We start from the raw sequence: 19,857 nt of genomic DNA on the forward strand, positions 1-19,857 counted from the left end.
GGGGGCCAATCGTAACAATGGAGCATCCACAATCTAGGGTCACAACTCTTTGAGTGAAGAAATTTCTCCTCATCTCAGTCCCAAATAATTTATTCCTTGTACTAAGACTGTGCCCCCAAGTTCTAGATTCCCCAGCCAGCAGAAACAATCTCTCAATGTCTACCCTGTCAAGCTCCTTCAGAATTTTCTATATTTCAAAAGTGATCTAATTGAAATATAGAAAATTCTGAAGGAGCTTGACAGCTGAACCCAGTCTTGGTTCTGCAGGCTAGCTGAGTTTCCTATATCCTTTTCAACTGTGGCTCTGACGACTTGTGACTGGCTTCCAGCAATCAGAGAGAGATTTTTTTACCTTCAAGCACAGGGATGCCCAGTTGGTGTTCTTCAGCTGTGACCTTCTTCAATCTTCTTCATTCTTCCAAACTCTGGAAATTATAGGCCCAATTTAATTAGCCTCACGTCACAAGACAACCCTCTCATTCCAGGGATAAATCTAGTGAACCTTCACCGTACTGTCTCCAATGCAAGTATATCCTTCCCTCAAATATGGAGACCAAAACCGCAAACAATATTCCAGATGCGGTCTCACCAAAGTCCTGCACAATAGTATAAGAATGCTTCATTCCTTTTATTCCAATCCCCTTGCAATAAAGGTCAACATGCCATTTTCCTTCATAATTGCTTGCTGTATCTGCATGCTAACTTTGAGTTCCTTGTATGAGTATATCCAGGTCTCTTTGAACATTAACATTTACGAGCTTCACACTTCTTAAAAAATGTTCTGATTTGCTATTCTTATGACCAAAGTGAATAATCTCACACTTCCCCACATTATGTTCCACCTGCCATCTTGCTTTCCACTCATTTAACCTGCCTATATCTCTTTGCAGCCTCTCTGTTCTCCTCACAAGTTATACTTCCACCTAGTTTTGTATCATCAGAAAACCTAGATACATTACTCTGTCTCTTTCACTAAGTCATAAATATAGATTGTAAATAGCTGAGGTCCCAGCATTGATCATTGCGGCATTCCACTAGTCACAGCCTGCCAATTTGAAAATGTTCCATTTATGTTTAGTCTTTGCTTCCTGTCAGTTAACCAATCCTCTATCCATGCTAATATATTACCCCGAACCTCATGAGCCTTTATCTTGCCTATTAACCTTTCGTGTGGCACCTTATCTTTTGGAAATCTAGGTATATTAGATCTACAGGTTTCCCTTTATCAACTTTACTTGTTACATCCTCCAAAAATTCTAACAAATTTGTCAAATGTGATTTGCCTTTTGTAATACCATGTTGACTTTGCCTGTTTATACTATGATTTTCTAAGTATATTGTTAAGACCTGCTTAATAATAGATTACAGCATTTTCCTGATGACTGATGTCAGGCTAACTGCCTATAATTTCATGTTTTCTCTCTCTCCTTTCTTGAATAGCAGTGTTGCGTTTGCTAAGTTCCAATCTGCTGTAAGTATTGCAGAATATAAGGAATTTTGGAAAATCATGGCCAAGCATCATTTCAGTACAGTACTTCGTGAACAGAAACATAGAAGATAGGGTTTTTGGATAAGTAAAATAATGTTTATCTCTGCATTGTGATATTTTATCACTGTTTTATGTTTCAGTTAAGTATTTATATCTACAGTATTTTCTGGGTCACACAGTTGTGGTGGTTATGTAATCCAATGTCATTCCATAATCCAGAAAATTCTGAAATCCAGAAATGGCTTGGTCCCAAGCATTCCAGACCAGAGAAGTTACAGTGTACTCTGATAGTGGAGAAATTCTACGAGGGACAGTGCCTTAGTTGATGTAGACTATTCACTTGGATGGCAGTACAACTAATAATTAAATTTTAGAATTGATAGTATGGAGAAATTTTTTTCCTAATCTTAACTGAACTTCATGTGATGGAGATAACGTATCCTTTCAAAATCAGCACATCAATTTGAAGTGGTTTAAAATGGTACATGTACTAGGTTAACTTATTTATTAGAAAATATGTATCAGGACTATTAATGAATGAAAATGATATACATTTGTGAATGATGCAAAATCCTTGCTACTTCTCCGAATTTGTGTACATATGTTTGTGTTCCTGCGTGAAATACACAAATACTTAACATTTCAAACTTTATTACGTTAAATGTATAAATGTATAAATGGTGCGGATTGTGTGTGTGCCTACATTTTTATTTTTAATAGTCAGTTGCTTTTCCTAGAACATATGTAAGTAATTATTTGAATGATTTGAGCTGCAGCTTGCAACAGAATTAAATATTTACTCCAACCCACAACCTGAAACCTATATATTATTATGCGTAAGCCAACGTTTAGTAAAGCAGTTGGTTTGCAAACTGGATTTCCTGTTTATAGAAGGAATAAATGAAAATGACACTGATAATGGAAATGCATTAATGTTGCTGTAATAAATAGTTCAAGTCCACAGAATGCTTGAGACTCAAGACTACAGATCTGATGTGTTGTATTTCTGTCTGCACTCAGCTCAGGTTCCTTGACAGGATATCCCCACTAAAGGTGAAACCATAAGTCAATCATCAGCATGAACTTCTCGTGCAATAACATTTTTGAATACAATTCCATAACAGAAAAGTAGATATTATTGCTAAGATAAGAGTACCAAGTGTGGACAAATTAGACTGCACTGGTCACATATAAAAGTTTATCCATAATTTAGCATTCTAAATCCAAACTGTAATCTGGTATACTGAAGCACCATGTTCCCTTTAGACATATTACATCAATACTTACTCCCACATGATTTCCAGCTGAAGTTTCATAGTGCCTAAGTCAGTAATATCCACAATCATTATCTGAGGTTGTGCAGAGAAGAAATCCGCACTTTCGCAGGTCACTGTTCCAACCAAAACAGTCATCAGCCCTTTCATTTCAGCTACCTATAGAGAGAAAATTCTGTTTAAGTGAACTCTTCCACAACCCTATAGAATGAATCAGAAAAATAAGATTACAAAATTAAAAGAATTGTTTGAATTTACATACAACATATTAGGTCTGGCAAAAGTTGTGAACTTGTTTTCTTGTAACCCCCATTTAAAGCACTTTCTAATGGCTTGTTCTCATTTTTCTGCGGTTGGTAAATTAAGGACGTTCCCCAGTAACTGCCATTACTTTCATTTTAGGGCAGAGCATGCTCAGTCTTTTTTAAAAAAGAAGTTTGCTTTGCTGCCTCGCCCTGACCCTCCCGCCTGCCGCGCCTCTCGACGCTCCCTTATACCATCTCTCCCAACTCTTCCAGTTGCTGCCTCTCATGACTCACTGCTTCCCTCCTTGACCTTCCCGTTCACAGCTTCCCTGCTGCACCCTGACCTCCTCACTCCCACTCTCCAACACTCCAACTTGCTGCTTCCGTCCCGCACCCTAACCTTCCTGCTCACTGCTTCCCTCCTGCTCTCCAACCCTCCCACTCACCTCTTCTTCTTACTCCCTGACCCTTCCACTGGCTCCTCCCACTCACAGCTCCTCTAACTTCCTCCATTTCTCCACTCCTCTTCCAGGCCCTTGCTCACAGGGAAGGTTTGGGAGAGGAAGTGGGCAGTGGAAAAGACAGGAGCTGGTGGGGCAGGAAGTGAGTGGAAGTCGTGAATGGAGGGGGTGGGTGGTCAGAGGGAAGCGGCGAGCAGGAGGGTTGGGAGTGGGAGGGAAGCAGCAAGTGGGAGGGTCAGGGAGCAGGTGCAAAACAGCAGGCAGGATGGAAGTGGCAAATGGGAGGGTCAGTGAGTGGGAGGGAAGCAGCGACAGGGAGAGGTGGTGAGCTGGAGGTGGGAAGCATGAGCAGGAGCTAAGTAATTAAGAGTTAGTAAGTTATTAAGAGGATTTTTGAGCCTGTTAGGTTCAAAGAAGCCAATAGGATTTTAAAGTAAAAATTACAGGCCCTTATTTAAGATGTGCAAAATTAAGAAAGCATGTAATAAGATTTGTGGGTGTGTCTTAGCACTAATTAGAGATGCAAGTGAAGACCAAGTATAATCTGCAATTATCATAAGAAATGAAACAGAGCAGCAACAGATAAATGGAAATACAAAAAAAGACTAACTGATAACATATTTGGTTCTTGAAAGTTATGCTCCTGCACACATCCATGTGACATTTAATCCGTCAGATAGAGTGCTTGTCATAGCTGGTTTATTGCTCATATCTGGGAAATCCCCAATTCTGGAATGTTTTGATTATCTAGAACATATACTGAATTGGAAATCCTAATGTGAGATTCAAAGCAGTGATACAGACAACCCTGACATTAAAGTTGAGATTACCTGACAAATTCACATATACCCAGATTTCACCTGCATTTTAATAATTGGTAATATCACAATGAACATGTGTCTTCATAGAGTCTAACAAACATCATGTAAAAGAGCTAGACACTAAATTGAGCACTGTGATTACTTGCCACAGCATAGAAACATCTGTGCAAAGGAATTTTTTGATAAAAGTCACAAATATCCATCTAAGTGCAACATTGAAGTCAATAGATCGTTTAGCAACCTCAATACTCATTAGTAATTGCTAATTACTTAGGGTTGTTTTCACAGATAGTAATTTCAAAAGTCGCACTGTAATCAAGGCCTCACTGCCTAAAATCAAAAATGTGGTTAGTGGTCACAATGCCGTATTAATATATTGTATCCTCATTCAACTTTCCGTATGTTTATTTTGTGATAACTAATCGTGTTGCCTCATTTAGTACACCCTGTTTATGTGATATTGTGTACAGTTCCATAATTATAAGGAACTATCTACTATTTGGCAAATAATTTGGCCTATATGGCATCATAACATTTTGACATTTTGAAGGAATCCCTGGAAATTTAAGCTCTTGACTAGTTGCCAAAAGGCTAATGGTTTTCTAGGGGTAAATAAACCCAACCTTGTGCTTTTGAAAAATTTCTAAAGAAACAAATGTGATTAAAATTGATCCCAACTATTTCAAATAATTGGTTGAAAGGTACACTAATGAGATATGCAATAGATTTGGATAATCTCAATCCAGTTTTTAATGAACTTGGATCCATGCATAAATATAAACATAATTGCCCTTCCAAATTTTCTTTCCTCACCTCAGAGGCACCTTTCACTACACTCATGATTTCTATAATAGATTATGTGTGATCAATTACTCAACTCACTTAAAATTGGCCTCAAGTGATTATAGGAATGAGTGATCAGATAAATGTAAACATTCTTACGCCGTTATATGGACATTAATCTGGCAGGGATTAAGGAAATTTATTGGTAGAAACAGAGGGAGTTTTATCTCCATCTGGTCCCTGCTACATCTAACCTAGGAATACTTAATACTCACACTTAATGCATATTTCAATTAAAATTTACAGTAAAAGCACTCTTCTGTAAATTTACAATTAAACACCTTTATTTCAATATCTTCATTGATGTGAGGTAGGAAGGCCATTTCTTCTTCATCCCATGTTTGTCTGTCATCAGCATCAATCTTTCCTTTTAACTTCCACCTCTGTCGGCCATACTTAATCAACACCTGTATAAAAATAAAGTGAGTAGTTTTTTTTAGAGCATGACCTTATATTGAAGCACAGAGTTTTCACTTCAAAATTCAAACAGAAGTTTGATTATAACTACTCATTGCACAATTTTGGACAGGTATATGTTGCTTGTATGAGATAATTTAAACCGAAAAGCATTACAATTAATACATTATAGTATAGAAATTCTAGAACAGGATCTCCAATAGCTTAGCAAGTTTCTCCAGGATGTAGATCTGCTACCTAGTTTGTGGTTTGGTTTACATTTAAAATAGTATTTGGTTTTCTCTTTGGGTAACTTGTGGCCTGATCTGTATTTGGAAGGTTTCCCAATACTTATGAGTGACTGAGGTCTAACTCCAGTAGTTTTCTTCAAAAACTTCTTTATTAACACTATAATGCACAACAAGCTTCAAGGTTAAGTACATCTCCCTCTTGTGCAGACTATTCCATCTTACCTTCTAAGTCTTTTGCACATAACCGCTGATGTAATTGTTACATCAAGGTACACATCACTATCTCATTGCTATAATTATTAACCCACTATTCTACATCTCTTCCCAAGTATAATCTCAATTTTTTTCATAACTATCTTAAACTATTTACATTACATTTTCAAACTTCTATAAACTCCTGTACTGTTATAGATTTTATCCAACTCTTACCCTTCCCACCATGCACCCCCGCTCCCCCCACCGCCAAGTCAATGTCATAAGGGGCTTCAATATCCCAGTGTTCTTGGCTCTCTGGGAGAGCATTGTGGATGTATGTGATCACCCATCTTTTACCTAGCAAACAAAGACATTGGCAAAGTGCAATACCAGCTTTCCACAACTACTGAACTTTAAGAGTCATAAAACCTTTTCAATGGAAGACTGATTCAAGAAAGAAGAGCTCAGGACATAGATAATCACACTCTCTTGAACTGGAAGAGAGCAAACTAGCACTCTCTTTGGAATCTCCTGCTACATCTTAGCAAACTGGAGAAAGGCCTGAGAGGATGAAGCATCTTCAACTTTGACGAAGAATTACACAGCTGTATCATCCATTGCTGCATTGAGGATGGAAAAGGTATTCAATATCTGAGATTTGAACATATCTGAAAGATGAGAAGAATGACAAAAATCCTGTACACATGGCAGGATATAAAAAAATGAGTCCTCCCTACTACACTAAGGATACTACTTTCACTTTCTGCAGGTGGTGGTAACATTGCCACACTTGCTTCAGCGCAAGGCTGCTCCACTGTAGGCAATGGGATGACAGTGTCAGCATAAGAAGGTAAGACTAAACTATCTTCAACAATGGAATGAATATCCAGAACTGAATATAGATGAAATTCCCATATGGGACGCTTCAGCTGTAGAAGCTCTGTAGTTTTGACCTCTGCTTCTGCACTGAAGGATGACTTTAGTGGAAAGATGACTTGCTGACAATATGGAAGAGTGGGCGTCAAGTTATTTTCACACAAACTAATAGACTGTCCCTTCACTCTAGTGATATGATCCACCTTGGAATTAAGCATTTTATTCTCCCTGGATAGCTCACTGGTCAGCTAGCGATATATAATGCATCTCATTTGTGGGTTCAGTGGGTAAAATATACAAATTCAGCTCTTTGACAGGAAACACAACTGACTCCTCAAAAAAAAAGGCAACACAGATTTCTAATGCTTTGACAGTAGATTCAAAGAGCATACCAATCTCTAGGGCCTCATCTTCCAACAGGTCACTTGTTGCTACAACGGCCTCTTTTCTTTCACCATCTCATTACCATAACTATTAACCCATTATTCTAGAACAGCCAGATTACGAAAGTCTGGGTTTGATTCTTCAGCCTGCACTAAATTAGCTGACATCAGCCAGAGAAATAATAGAGGTCTTACAAATGGCCTGAGTACATTTGAATCAACCAGCAGAAAATGAACCAGGCCCCCATTCCTGAACATTAATGGGGGAAAAGTTGGATTAAGTCCAAAAACGGGTGCAAGGGTTGAGATGCACACCTTAGCATTTCAATGCAGACAGCACACAAATTTTGTGCTGCCTACTGATTAACATAATTGCAGTATGCCACCACACTAAGCACTCTGTTGAGTAACTGCAGACCTGTCTCCATCAATCACAAGTCACATCTCACAATTGTAACTTCACCTCATGCTCACACAATTAGCACCATTGCAACCTTCAAACCAACAGATCACACACCTTGCACATAGTGCCAGCTATTCACCATGACAACCACATCACCCAAACTCATTGCACCCCATTCATTGACGCACTTCATTTCAGTGGCTGATCAAACATATATTGAACTGCTTTAAAAGAACTTTTATAAAAGAAGAAAAGACGCTGACTTAAGGTAGCTGCCACAAGTCATCTGATGTCTGGTATTATAAGTTGACCAGTTTCTGGAAGGTTCCAGTATGATTACAATTAAGACACATGAAGACAACTTCTTATGGAATTCCACATCTGCTTATGTCAAGAACTACTTCAAAAGATTTACTGAAACTGTTCTGGATTTCACCATTTGTACTTCTATAAAGCTACCTCTCAAGAGTAGACAAAGTCTACCAGGACAATAGCTTTATGAAGGTGTCATCAGGATGGAGGATGTATCATTCAGGAGTTAATGGCTGGGACATAACAGAACCTAATCACCTAGACCATAAAATAATAGCCACCATCTGTCCAAACTTGAGCTAATGAATTGCCTTCTGAAATTGTTATGGAGAGGTCATGTGTCTAGAATGACCATTTCTGAATATCTTTTATAACAACATACAAGCTGCTAAGCAGAAGTCTGGAAGAAATCTGCCAATGGAGCAGTAACCATTTCTCTCTCAAGTTCAAAACCCTATCTCAATTAGAGTTTTAAATCCAGCACATAGATAGAGAATTTTTAAATGAAAGGAACATAAGGTGCTAAAATCATTGACATATGGACAAAATTTATGTTTAAAAAAGAGACCATCTCCAGAAATTGCAGTTTTCTGGGCTTTAACTTCACTGAAATTTTAAGACCACTGAAAAATCCTGCTTCAGCCATGACTCAAACAAAGGACTTGACCAGTGAATTCTCTATATTATATACCTTTTAGCAAAAATTTAATTTGGCCAAAAAATAACTTGGTGTATTTTTGCATTATTGTGTATGCGTATTACGTAGGTTAGGATGTAGGTTTACTTTTTAAAATACCTTTATATCTTTTCCTAGGTGGGTTTTTACCTCTGTAGAAACTAACCCCTTTATGTTTTAAACTCAGGAATGCCTGCCAGAATGGTTTCTTTGCAATCAGCATGTAAATGGTTAAGCACAGGCATTGAATAAATATCTTCATCCTTATAAATTCACAAGAAAACCCTGTTACAGTCAGACCTGGACTGGTAGAATAAAAGGAGTCATTTCACCCCTCCTCACATGATCGGAACACTCTTTCTTGCAGGACAAGGTGGTGTACAACCAAGGCAGCAACACTTAAATGGCAGGATGCAGGCAAGATTATGTTCTCACTCCCATTGGGTAGACGGTACTTGCCGTCATTGGCATTGTGATGATTGAGGCCGTAGCCAGTGGCAGAGCTGAATGATGCTCTTCTCACATCACACTTCCGCTTGTCCCTCTTCTGATTTACACATTGCAGATGGTTGCGCCCTGTCTTCTCAACACAACCTACCATTGTGTCTCTTTCTCTTCAGGTATCCAAGAAGTGCCACTTGACCAGGCAGTAGTGTAAGAGAAAGAGTGGGAAGAGCAGGTAGACAATTTTACGACCAGGTGAGAAGGAGTGAGCTAGCTCTCCTACTCAGCCTCCTCAGTTGTTTGCAACAATGGTTTTCAAATTTCTTTTTCCCGGCAATGCCTTTTCCAATCCAAATGTATTCATTTGTTAATAAGGAGCCAAACTACACTTTCTTGAGTCAAAGAGAGAGTAAGTGTATCAGTTACTATGCCCGTGAAAAGATAATAAAGGCATGATAACACACACACCAGATATTAAAAGTAAGAAAGTTAATATCCAATAAAAGTTAAATTAATATATGATTAAGTCCTTTGCTTGTCTTTGAGGCATAGATTGTTGAACATTGCAGTCATTTGAAGTTAGTTGGTTTCTGGTGCTGACTTGGTTCAGGTCTGCACTTTGTTGAAGACACTCTTTTAACTTCAGAGAAAGAGAAGATAGACAGATATCTTTACTACTGTCTTTCAGAAGTGTTTTCAGATGTCTGTGATGTTTCTTTCCCCTTCTTCCTGATTCTGCTCGGCAGAACCAGTTTTAAAAATTCCTGTCTATATATTCCCAGAAAGGAATTTGATTAGCATGTCTTATAGTCATTGCTGCAGATCAAGTAATCCCATTTTTTTTTCTCTCTTCATCTCTGAAACTTTTTATCATCCTCCACAGGGGATTTTGAATGTCTGATGAGTATCTGGCTAGTTAGTAGTTCCCATTGTCTTGATAGATCTACAGCTGATCAAAGTCCAGCATTTTGCATTTTTAATGCCTTCCCTGTTTGAACTGGACCTTGACATACCCCCAGGTGTGATATTCCATCAAACAGGCTGACAGTGCAATTCATTTAGAAACTTTCCAGAGAAGTGGTCAACTAACATTATTGGACATCAGGAGACTCAATGCAGCCATTTTTTGATCAGTGTCTGTTCTTGCATTATTTAAAAAACAGGTCGTCTTTAAACCAATGTGTCTACGGTTAGCTGGTGAAGTTGTAGGTAGATCTCACTCAGTCACAGTTTCCTGTCATCATGACAACAGAAATAAGTAGTAATACTGGCACTCACTCCACACTTGTAGCTACCAGCTTAGATACAGACACCATGCATACTTTAGTAGATAGCTTCGAGTCTCTTATCTCTCCCCACCGCTTCTCCAACATTCTTATGCCTTTATCCTTTTTGACACCCAAAAACTTCTAGGCAGTGGTGTAGAAATGTGAGAGCAAAAAGGAGAGATTGATGATGATGATGAAGCAGTCACCAGCTCAGATACTCACACTGCATGTACTTTGGAGGATAACACAGAGGCAAGATCTGCATTAGGTGAGTTTCCAGGCACGTGTGGCCTGCAACAAGGGGACAAGAGTAACACAGCTGCCAGCCCCACAGAGGGTGAGATCACACTTGAGTTTTGCTGCAAAGGACTCAGATGAGTACTCTGATAGGATGACATACATGAAAAGGCTGATGGGCATGCACATTTAAATGCTTGCTATGTTGGTAAGCCTGCCAGAAAGCCACTGTTACTGTTAAGGAGATGGAGGAGTCTGGCATCCACTTGGACAGGGCTTTATGCAGAGCTTGGAGCCCAGCATGGAAGTGGTGGCCAACTTCATGAGTGCACTTGTGGACCCTACAATGTACCTGATGGCCAATGCTTTAGCTTCTATTGCAGCATAAGCAGAAGTCACCCAATATTTGCTCGTTGCAATGGATGCTCAGACTGAAGTTATCCAATCGGAGCTGTCGCCATGCAAATGCAGTTTACTGTCATGCAGGTTGTGAATACCAATGCTCAAAGAAACTTGCAAGGCTATATAGCAGTCCAGCAATCTGTTAATAGTGGGATTGCTGAGGTATTGTCCCAGGGAGGGGCGAGTAGCGCCATGGAGCGTGAACCCCCTGTCCATCTTTAGGATGGCAGCATTAATCTTTCCACCACTGCCACTCCACCACTGTCCTTGAAGTTGCCAGTCCACCAACCAACCCAGACTGCTGCTGCCCAGGTCAATGTGGTACAGTTTGAAGCCAAGTAATCTAAGGCCAGGACTGCTTGTTGCCTCCTTACAGATCATCTGCAATTTTCTCCACTGAAAGCTAGCAGCCTTCCACTAGCTATGCTGCAGTGCAGGTAACACTGCATAGGCCAGGCAAAAGCACACGGAAGGCAGATACAAAGGGAATGCATGAGAGTAAGTAGTTGACTTTTCTATGAAATATTGGATGGCTTGCTTGATAATGTTGGTTCAGAATGTTTGTTTTGCTGTGGTTTTTATTTCAGCATTCTGGCCAACAAGGCATTGTGATGGTCAGTAATAGAGGACAGGTAAGGTGTGGGACTGTCGAATGGGCAATTGGAGTTGTGTTTACTGGTACCTCAGTCTGATTAGCTGATCACAGACAGCCAGCTGGGATGGATGTATTGCTTGCCTCCTCCTATCTTCCTCATCCTCTTTAGCTGGTCCGCATATAGCTGGTGGCATTGCTGTGTCCTCATGATGGTGGGTTTGTGTGGGATGCAGCAGACCATAATGAATCATGACACATACTCTTGTAAGTACTGCAGGGCTTCTCCCAAATGGTCCAGGTAGTGGAAGCATTGCCTTTTCACCCTAATTGTCTGCTGATGATATTTTGCGTGGCAGCATGGCTTTCATTATGTGCATGCTGCCCATATGTTGCTGGTTGGGCACCGGAATCATGAGCCAGGTGGTAACTGGATAGTTATTATTGCCCAATCGTGACTCTCTGGGTTTGAGGTGGTGGCTCAAATACTGATTGTACACCAGACCGGCGGAGGATAAAGGCATCGAGACTATTGCTAGGGTACTGAGTATTTTAGCTGCATGATGTGCTGAGCATGGTCACACACCAACTGCACACTCAGGGAGCGGTTCTCTGCATTTAGATGCAACCTCTGCAAAGCAATTTGTGGGCAATCAATGGTACTCTGCAGCATGGAAAGTTTACTAACCTGGTGAACCCATGTATACCTTGTGTCTATGAATGCAATATAATCCTTCCTCCTAGCATACAATGCATCAGTGACCTCCCTGACACAGCAGTAGGCAGTGAACTGCAAGATGTTAGAGATATCACCTGCTTCAGCCTGGAAAGATCCTGACACAGAGAAATTCATGGCCACAATCACCTTCACAGCCAACTGCAGGACTGTCCTAGACGTACTCTAAGGTTGCAGGGTTTCGGGGGCACTCCTTTGTATAGCAGAGGCCTTGCTGTTCTTTGCTGAGGTTGAGGTAAGAGACTTCTTCCCTGATAACCTTGGGTGTATATAACCTGTTGCTGAGATCAAATCACCTCCTCCTCCCTTTTTGAGAAGCTTGCCTTCCTTTATGTTGCCTCTGCTCAGTCTTCCTGTCATGCTACAGGCCAATGGAGTCCCATGACTGGGAACAAGTGATTTGCACAAAACCCTTGAAGTGAAAAGCAAGGCCTTCACTATATGTTATACTACTCTCTGCAAATTTTACCAACTTTGTGTAATAGTGGAAAACTTACAGCACTTTTACAACTCAGCAACAGCCTGTAGACCTCAATGAGCAGCTAACCTGAAAGCAGTTTATGATTTCTTTAAACAGTATTGGTGATGGAGGAATTCTTCCTACTGGTGAACACATGTTCAGCAGTGTGTGCTTAAGGGAGGGCATTAGCTGGAGTGTTGAGGTCAAAAATGCCATCGCTGCATAAAAATCAGCATGACAGACAGACAGACATCACAACCTATTCATAACACTCCTGTCAATGCCCTCACCAACATGGCACCTAGTATGGCTAGTTCCTGAAGATGCCTGGATGGCATCTGTACCACTCATGGTACAGGTGCCATTTAGTACCCTAAATGTCTCACACAGCGCTGAAAATATTGATACAATGGAGCTAAATCTTCTGAGCAATATATCTTAATATGTATGCGTCAGATGATGACATATTGAAATAATGGTCAGTTGAGTGAGGTGTAGGACGATGTCAAGTACCTGTGGAATTATATTCCAATGAGGAGCACTTCAGAAGAAAGGAAATTAGGGACTAAAATTCTATTACATCATCTTAAACATGAACTGAACTACAGAAGGGCCTGAATGGAAGCACACAAAATAAACAAGAGAGCTTTTTAGTTTCCTTCATTTTACATAAAATAAGCATATTAGAATTTTTAAATCAAGAAAATATTCAATTCAATTTGAAAACATACGTGGGTTGAGCATGTTCTTACTTAACTGCTTTTGCATGAATGCAAAATTCCATCTCCTCCACATACTTATTAATTCAAGCAGATTGGTTCCTCTTTACTCATATTGTTCCAGCACATTTGAACACCCCCTGCTAACTGACCCACAGTCTATGGTGTCAGATTGCTTTTGGCAAGCCTTCAGTACTGCTGGCACACAACATATGCATCTCTGGGTAAACAAATGAGGAATGGTAGAATAAACAGAATTGAAAGAAACATTTAAATTTAAATTTCTGTTCTGCAAGATAAACTTGCTTTTTAAAATCATCATCTTGCAATCTTGTCCTTGTAGCTTCTTCATTCCACATTCCTCATACACAAGAGTCTGTTTCCTATTGGTCCTTCAGAGTCACGTGCTCAACACATGATGTTGCCAACATCAGCGGGATGCATGATTTGTGGTTCGCAATGTGCCTGAGCATCAGTTCATTTCCCTTCAGCTGCAGTACTGTGTCCATTGTGACCCAGTAACAGTCACATACCTCAAATCTTGGATCTTAGTGTTAGATAAGTAAAGTAAGTTTTCTTCTCTTAGATTGTTTGCTAGATCAGAATGTTCTTTGAAGAGTAAGGGTTGGTGGGGAGATAAAAAAAACAGCCAGCTGTTTTGTCTTTCAGGTCTTCATAATAAACAGTGAAACTAACATGAAATGCCTTCTTTAACCCTTGCTGAAGGATAGAATGTTTTAAGGACTGTAACCTAGTCCAATTTCAAATATCTGTTTCTAGATCTTTGAGTAACTCAATTTACTCCAGCTTTCTTCAGCCTGTCTTTTACATCATTTTATAAGGGAGTCCCAAGTTCCAGTGCATTTAAGGGTATTTACTTAAGCCATGATGTGTCAGTCAGCTTTTTGGCAACAAACCCTGGATAACCTTTTCTATTAATTGCTATTAGTGCCTGAAATTATGATACCTCTATAGGATCTCTTCCCCTTTCTTGAAAAGCAATAGAGCATTTCAACTTCAGGTCTCATTTTAATTATAAGTTAACAAATTTATTTGATATAATGCTTATAGTCTCTCTACTTGTACTTCTCTTTAGAACTCCAAACAGAATTCAAGATTCATGTAACTACAGTTCTTTAAATATCCCTGAAAAACAATTAGCATGACCTTCTGTATTCTGTTGGCTAAATTTGAAAATAACTGTACAAACTACAAAGTCCATTTTTGTTTGAAAATAGCTTGGTTCTTTCTTCAAGCTTTACAGACAACCAGACAAAATTTCCAGTATTGGTACGAGGTTAAGCTTGATATAAAATTCCAGCTGACTTTGTTATGAATTGCAAATGAATGGTCAACAAGCCAAAACTAGACCAAAAGAAAACTTTAGCACACAAACGTGCTTCAAGTTTTCTCAGTACATCTACCAGGAAAGAGTTCTTCACCTAACTTGTTTTACAAAGAAATCACCTGGAGAAGCCTAAAAAATATGAATGCTCATCCTTCAAAATGTAGGGTACATGATTAATACATTTGTCACCAAGTCCTTGAGGCCTAGCATATCATGGAATTCATCAGTACTATCCAATACCACAAGCTCCTCAACGCTACTTGGTGCAGAAAAATTCTCTCAGGCCAGAAATAATGACTCCATGAACCACTTGCATGAAGTTGGTTTCCCTTCCTTGACCTCTCTGCCTCAATTTCTGGTGATAGATTGTCCACCAATATTCATTACAAGTCCACCGACTCCCACAGCTACCTTGACTACAGCTCCTCACACCCTGCTTCCTGTAAGGACTTGATCCCATTCTCTCAGTTCCTTCGCCTCCGTTGCATCTGTTCTGATGATGTCACTTTCCAAAACAGTGCTCCTGACATGCTTTCCTTCTTCCTTAATTGAGGTTTCCCACCCACGGTGGCTGACAGGGCCCTCAGCTGTGTCCGACTCATCTCCCGCGCTTTGCCCTCACACCTTCCTCTCCCTCCCAGAGCCATGATGGTGTCCCCCTTGTCCTCAATTTTCACCCCACCAGCCTTTACAATTCAAAGGATCATCCTCCGCCATTTTTTCCAACTCCAGCATGATGCCACTACCAAACACATTTTCCCTTCACCGCTCCCCCCCACCCCCCCACACACCCCTCACCGGCATTCCGTGGGGACCATTCCCTCCAGGACACCCTGGTCCACTCCTCCATCATCTCAACCCCCTCCCACGGCACCTACCCGTGCAATCGCAGAATGTGCAACACCTGCCCCTTTACTTTCCCCTTCCTCACCATCCAAGGGCCCAAACAATCCTTTCAGGTGAAGCAGCGCTTCACTTGCACTTCCCTCAATTTGGTCTACTGCATTCGCTGCACCCAATGCGGAGTCCTCTATATTGGAGAGACCAAACGCAGACTGGGTGACCGCTTCGCGGAACACATTCGGTCTGTCCGCAAACATGACCCAGTTGCTTGCCATTTCAACTCCCCACCTTGCTCTCATGCCCACAAGTCTATCCTTGGTCTGCTGCAATGTTCCAGTGAAGCTCAACGCAAACTGGAAGAATAACAGCTCATCTTCCAATTAGGCACTTTACAGCTTTCTGGACTTAACATTGAGTTCAAAACTTCAGATCATGAACTATTTCCTCCATCCCCATCCCTTTTTGATCCCGTCTTTTTCTATATTCATTTTTATTTTTTAATTTTAATTTACTTATTTATTTATTTTCCCCCATTTATTTTCATTATTATTATTTTTTAAAGTTATTTCCATTTTTATTCATTGTTTTATCCCCAGCTTTTAGCCTTTTTGATCTTTTTTCCCAGTATTGTCCCCTCCCCCCACTCTACCCCCACTAGGGCCATCTGTCACTTTCCAGAGTGCTTACCCTGATCCTGCCATTATCATATTCTGCTTTTCATTCTTAATGTCACCGTTAGCGCCTCCTTTATCCAGTACCACCATTATTAAAAACCCTTTGAACTTTTGTTTATGACATCTTTCGAAACCTCTCCTTTGCCTCCACCTATCGCTGGCCTTCTATCCAGCTTCACCTGTTCCCCCTCCCTTAAACAGTATATATTTCACCACATTTCAACTTCTCTTTAGCTCTGAAGAGTCATATGGACTAGAAACGTTAACTCTGTCTTTCTCTCCATAGATGCTGTCAGACCTGCTGAGTTTATCCAGCATTTCTTGTTTTTGTTTCAACTTGTGTTTATATACCACTGTTAACATAATAAAAGGTCTTAAGGCACTTCACAGATGCATTATAAACCAAAATATGATACAGAACCACATAAGAAGTTAATAGGTCAGATGATCAAAGGCTTGGTCAAAGAGGAAGGCTTTAGGAGTTTCTTAAAGGAGGAAAGCGAGATAGAGGGGTTTAGGGAGGGAATTCCAAAGCTTAGAGCTGAGGCAGCTGAAGGCAGTGTTGGAGCAATTAAAATTGGGAATGCTCAATATGTTTAAATTAGATGAATGCAGATATCTTGGAGGATTGCAGGGCTGGAAGAGATTACAGAATTAGATGGGGTGAGGCCATGAAGGAATTTGAATGCAAGGATGAGAATTTTAAAGTTAAGCTGTTGCTTAACCGGAGACCAGGGTAGGTTGGCGAGCATAGGGATGATATGTGAATGGAATTTGGTGCTGGACAGGACACAGGCAGCAGAGAGTCCATTAGAAAAATCAAGTCTGGAGGTAACAAATGCATGCATGAGGGTTTCAGCAGCAGAATAGCTGAGACAAGGACAGAGTCAGCCGATGTTATGGAGATGGAAGTGGGCAATGTAAGTGATGGTGCAGATATGTAGTCAAAAGCTTACCTCAGAGCCAACTATGAAAATGAGGTTGCAAACAATCCAGTTCGGCCTCAGACAGTTGTGAGGGAGGGGGAGGGAGAGAGTGCAGAGGGAGAAGGATTTGGAAAAAAATTCTGCTCATTCAGTATGGATGTCAGGCAAGCAATTTGACATTTAGAGACAGTGAAGGGATAGAGAGAGGTGGTGAGGTACAGCTGTCAGCATACGTGTGGAAACTGGCATGTTTTCAGATTATGTCATTGAGGGGCAGTACGTATATGAGAAATATGAGGATAGATTTTTGGGAGACATCAGAGGTAACTGTATGAGAATGAGAAGAGAAGTATTTCATGACAAATCTGGCTACTTTTAGATAGATTAGAATAGGGCCAGGCAAATGCAGTTCCCACCCAGCTAGATGATGGTGAAGAGTCATTTTTAAAATTCATTTACGGGTTGTGGGCCTCGCTGGTTAGACCAGCATTTATTGCCCATCCCTAATTGCTCTGGAGAAGGTGATGGTGAGCTATTGTCTTGAACTACTCCAGACCCTGTAGGGTAGGTACATCCACAGTGCTGTTAGGAAGGGAGTTCCAGGATTTTGACCCAATAACAGTGAAGAAATGGTGATGTATTTCCAAGCCAGGATAGTGAGTGGCTTGGAGGGGAATTTCCCGTGTATCTGCTGCCCTTGTCCATCTAGATGGTAGTGGTCATGAGTTTGGAAGGTGCTGTCAAAGGAGCCTTGGTGAATTCCTGCAGTGCATCTTGTAGATGGTACACACTACTGCCACTGTGCGTCAGCAGTGAAGGGAGTGAATGTTTGTGGAAGGGGAGCCAATCAAGTGGGCTGCTTTGTCCTGGATGGTGTCAAGCTTCTTGAGTGTTGTTGGAGCTGCACTTGTCCAGGCAAGTGGAGAGTATTCCATCACACTCCTGACTTGTGCCTTGTAGATGGTGGACAGGCTTGGGGGAGTCAGGAGGTGAGTTACTCATTGAAAGAGGATGATATGATCAGCTGTGACAAAGGCTGCAGATAGGTTGAGAAATAAAAGAAGTAGTTTGCCTTTGTCACAGTCATATCAAATGTAATTTCGGACTTTGATAAGGAGTTGTTTCGGTACTGTGCAGGGACAGAAATTTGAATGCAGACATTCAAACATAAGCCAGGATGGTGGGATTTCCCTTCCCGCCATCTGACACTGTCTGCCCCGCAGCGATTTCACACTCCAATAAATGTTAATTGACTGCAGGCAGGACTTGTGCCCCTCAGTCAGGAGGAAATCCTGCCTTGGAGAGTTTCTCTAATTTCTGCTGTGCCAGAAGTTCAGTGGACAGGACTGGGACTGCATGCAGTTCCCAGAGCCTAAAGAGCTAGGATTCCTTGGGGGGAGCGAGGGGCATAGAGGTATTGTCACTGGATCGGTAATCCAGAGACCCAAGGTAATGCTGTGGGGACCCAGGCTCTAATCCCAACACAACAGATTTAAATTCAACCAGTAAAAATCTGGAATTAAAAATCTAATGATGACCATGAAACCATTGTCGATTGTCGTAAAAACTCATCTGGTTCACTAATGTCCTTTAGGGAAGGAAATCTGCTGTCCTTACCTAGCATGCATTCCCAGTCCTGTCCACTGCAGCTTCTGGCCTAAATGTGACTCCAGATCTATAGCAATATAGTTGATTCTTAAGTGCCCCCTGAAATGATCTAGTAAACCACTCAGTTGTATCAAGCTGCTAAGGAATGAAACCAGACGGACCACCTGGCATCGACCTAGGTATCAGGAATGACAACAGCAAACTCGGCCCTGGTGACCCTGCAAACTCCTCCTTTACTAACATCTGGGGGCTGATGCCAAAATTGGGAGAACTGTCCCACAGACTAGTGAAGCAACAGCCTGACATAATCATACTCAATGAATCATACATTATACACAGTGTCCCGGAAATCATCATCACCATCACTGGGTATGTCCGGCCCAACTGGCAGGACAGGCCCAGCAGAGGTGGTGGCACAGTGGTATAGAGTCAGGAGCGAGTTGTCCTGGGAGTGCACAACACATGAAGTCCATGGCATCATGTCAAACATGGACAAGGAAACCTCCCACTGATTGCCTTGTACTGCCCCTTCTCAGTTGATGAATCAGTGCTCCTCCATGTTGAACACCACTTGGAGGAAGCACTGAGGGTGGCAAGTGCACACGATGTACTCTGGGTGGGGGACTTCAATGTCCATCACCAAGACTGGCTTGGTCATATCACTACAGGCCAAGCGGGCAGAATCCTAAAGGACATAACTGCTAGACTGGGCCTGCGGCAGGTCGTAAGGGAACCAACAAGAGGGAAAAACATACTTGACCTCATCCTCACCAACCTGCTTGCCGCAGGTGCATCTATCCATGATAGTATTGGCAGGAGTGATCACTGCACAGTCGTGTTGGAGATTAAGTCCCCTCTTCACATTAAGGATACCCTCCATGTGTGTGACGCTATCAAATTTCTAAATGGGATAGATTTCAAACAGCTCGAGTAACTCAAGACTGGAAAACCATGCAGCACTGTGGGCCATTAGCA

The 19,857-nt window shown here is 41.1% G+C and overlaps 1 protein-coding gene across 13 annotated transcripts in view; it reads right to left on the reverse strand.

Annotated features, from left to right (window-relative positions):
* The window catches only part of ripor3 (RIPOR family member 3), a 318,751-nt gene that overhangs the window by 96,040 nt on the left and 202,854 nt on the right, over positions 1–19,857 (reverse strand). For all 13 annotated transcript variants that reach the window (XM_041203685.1, XM_041203684.1, XM_041203690.1 and 10 more), the window contains 2 exons: positions 5,415–5,540; positions 2,777–2,922 (listed from right to left, as the gene is read on the reverse strand). In XM_041203685.1, coding sequence (XP_041059619.1) covers positions 2,777–2,922; positions 5,415–5,540 — 272 coding nt within the window. The remainder of the gene's footprint in view (positions 1–2,776; positions 2,923–5,414; positions 5,541–19,857) is intronic.

Source organism: Carcharodon carcharias, chromosome 14, assembly GCF_017639515.1.
Source record: "Carcharodon carcharias isolate sCarCar2 chromosome 14, sCarCar2.pri, whole genome shotgun sequence".
In the NCBI taxonomy this organism is placed as follows: Eukaryota; Metazoa; Chordata; class Chondrichthyes; order Lamniformes; family Lamnidae; genus Carcharodon; species Carcharodon carcharias.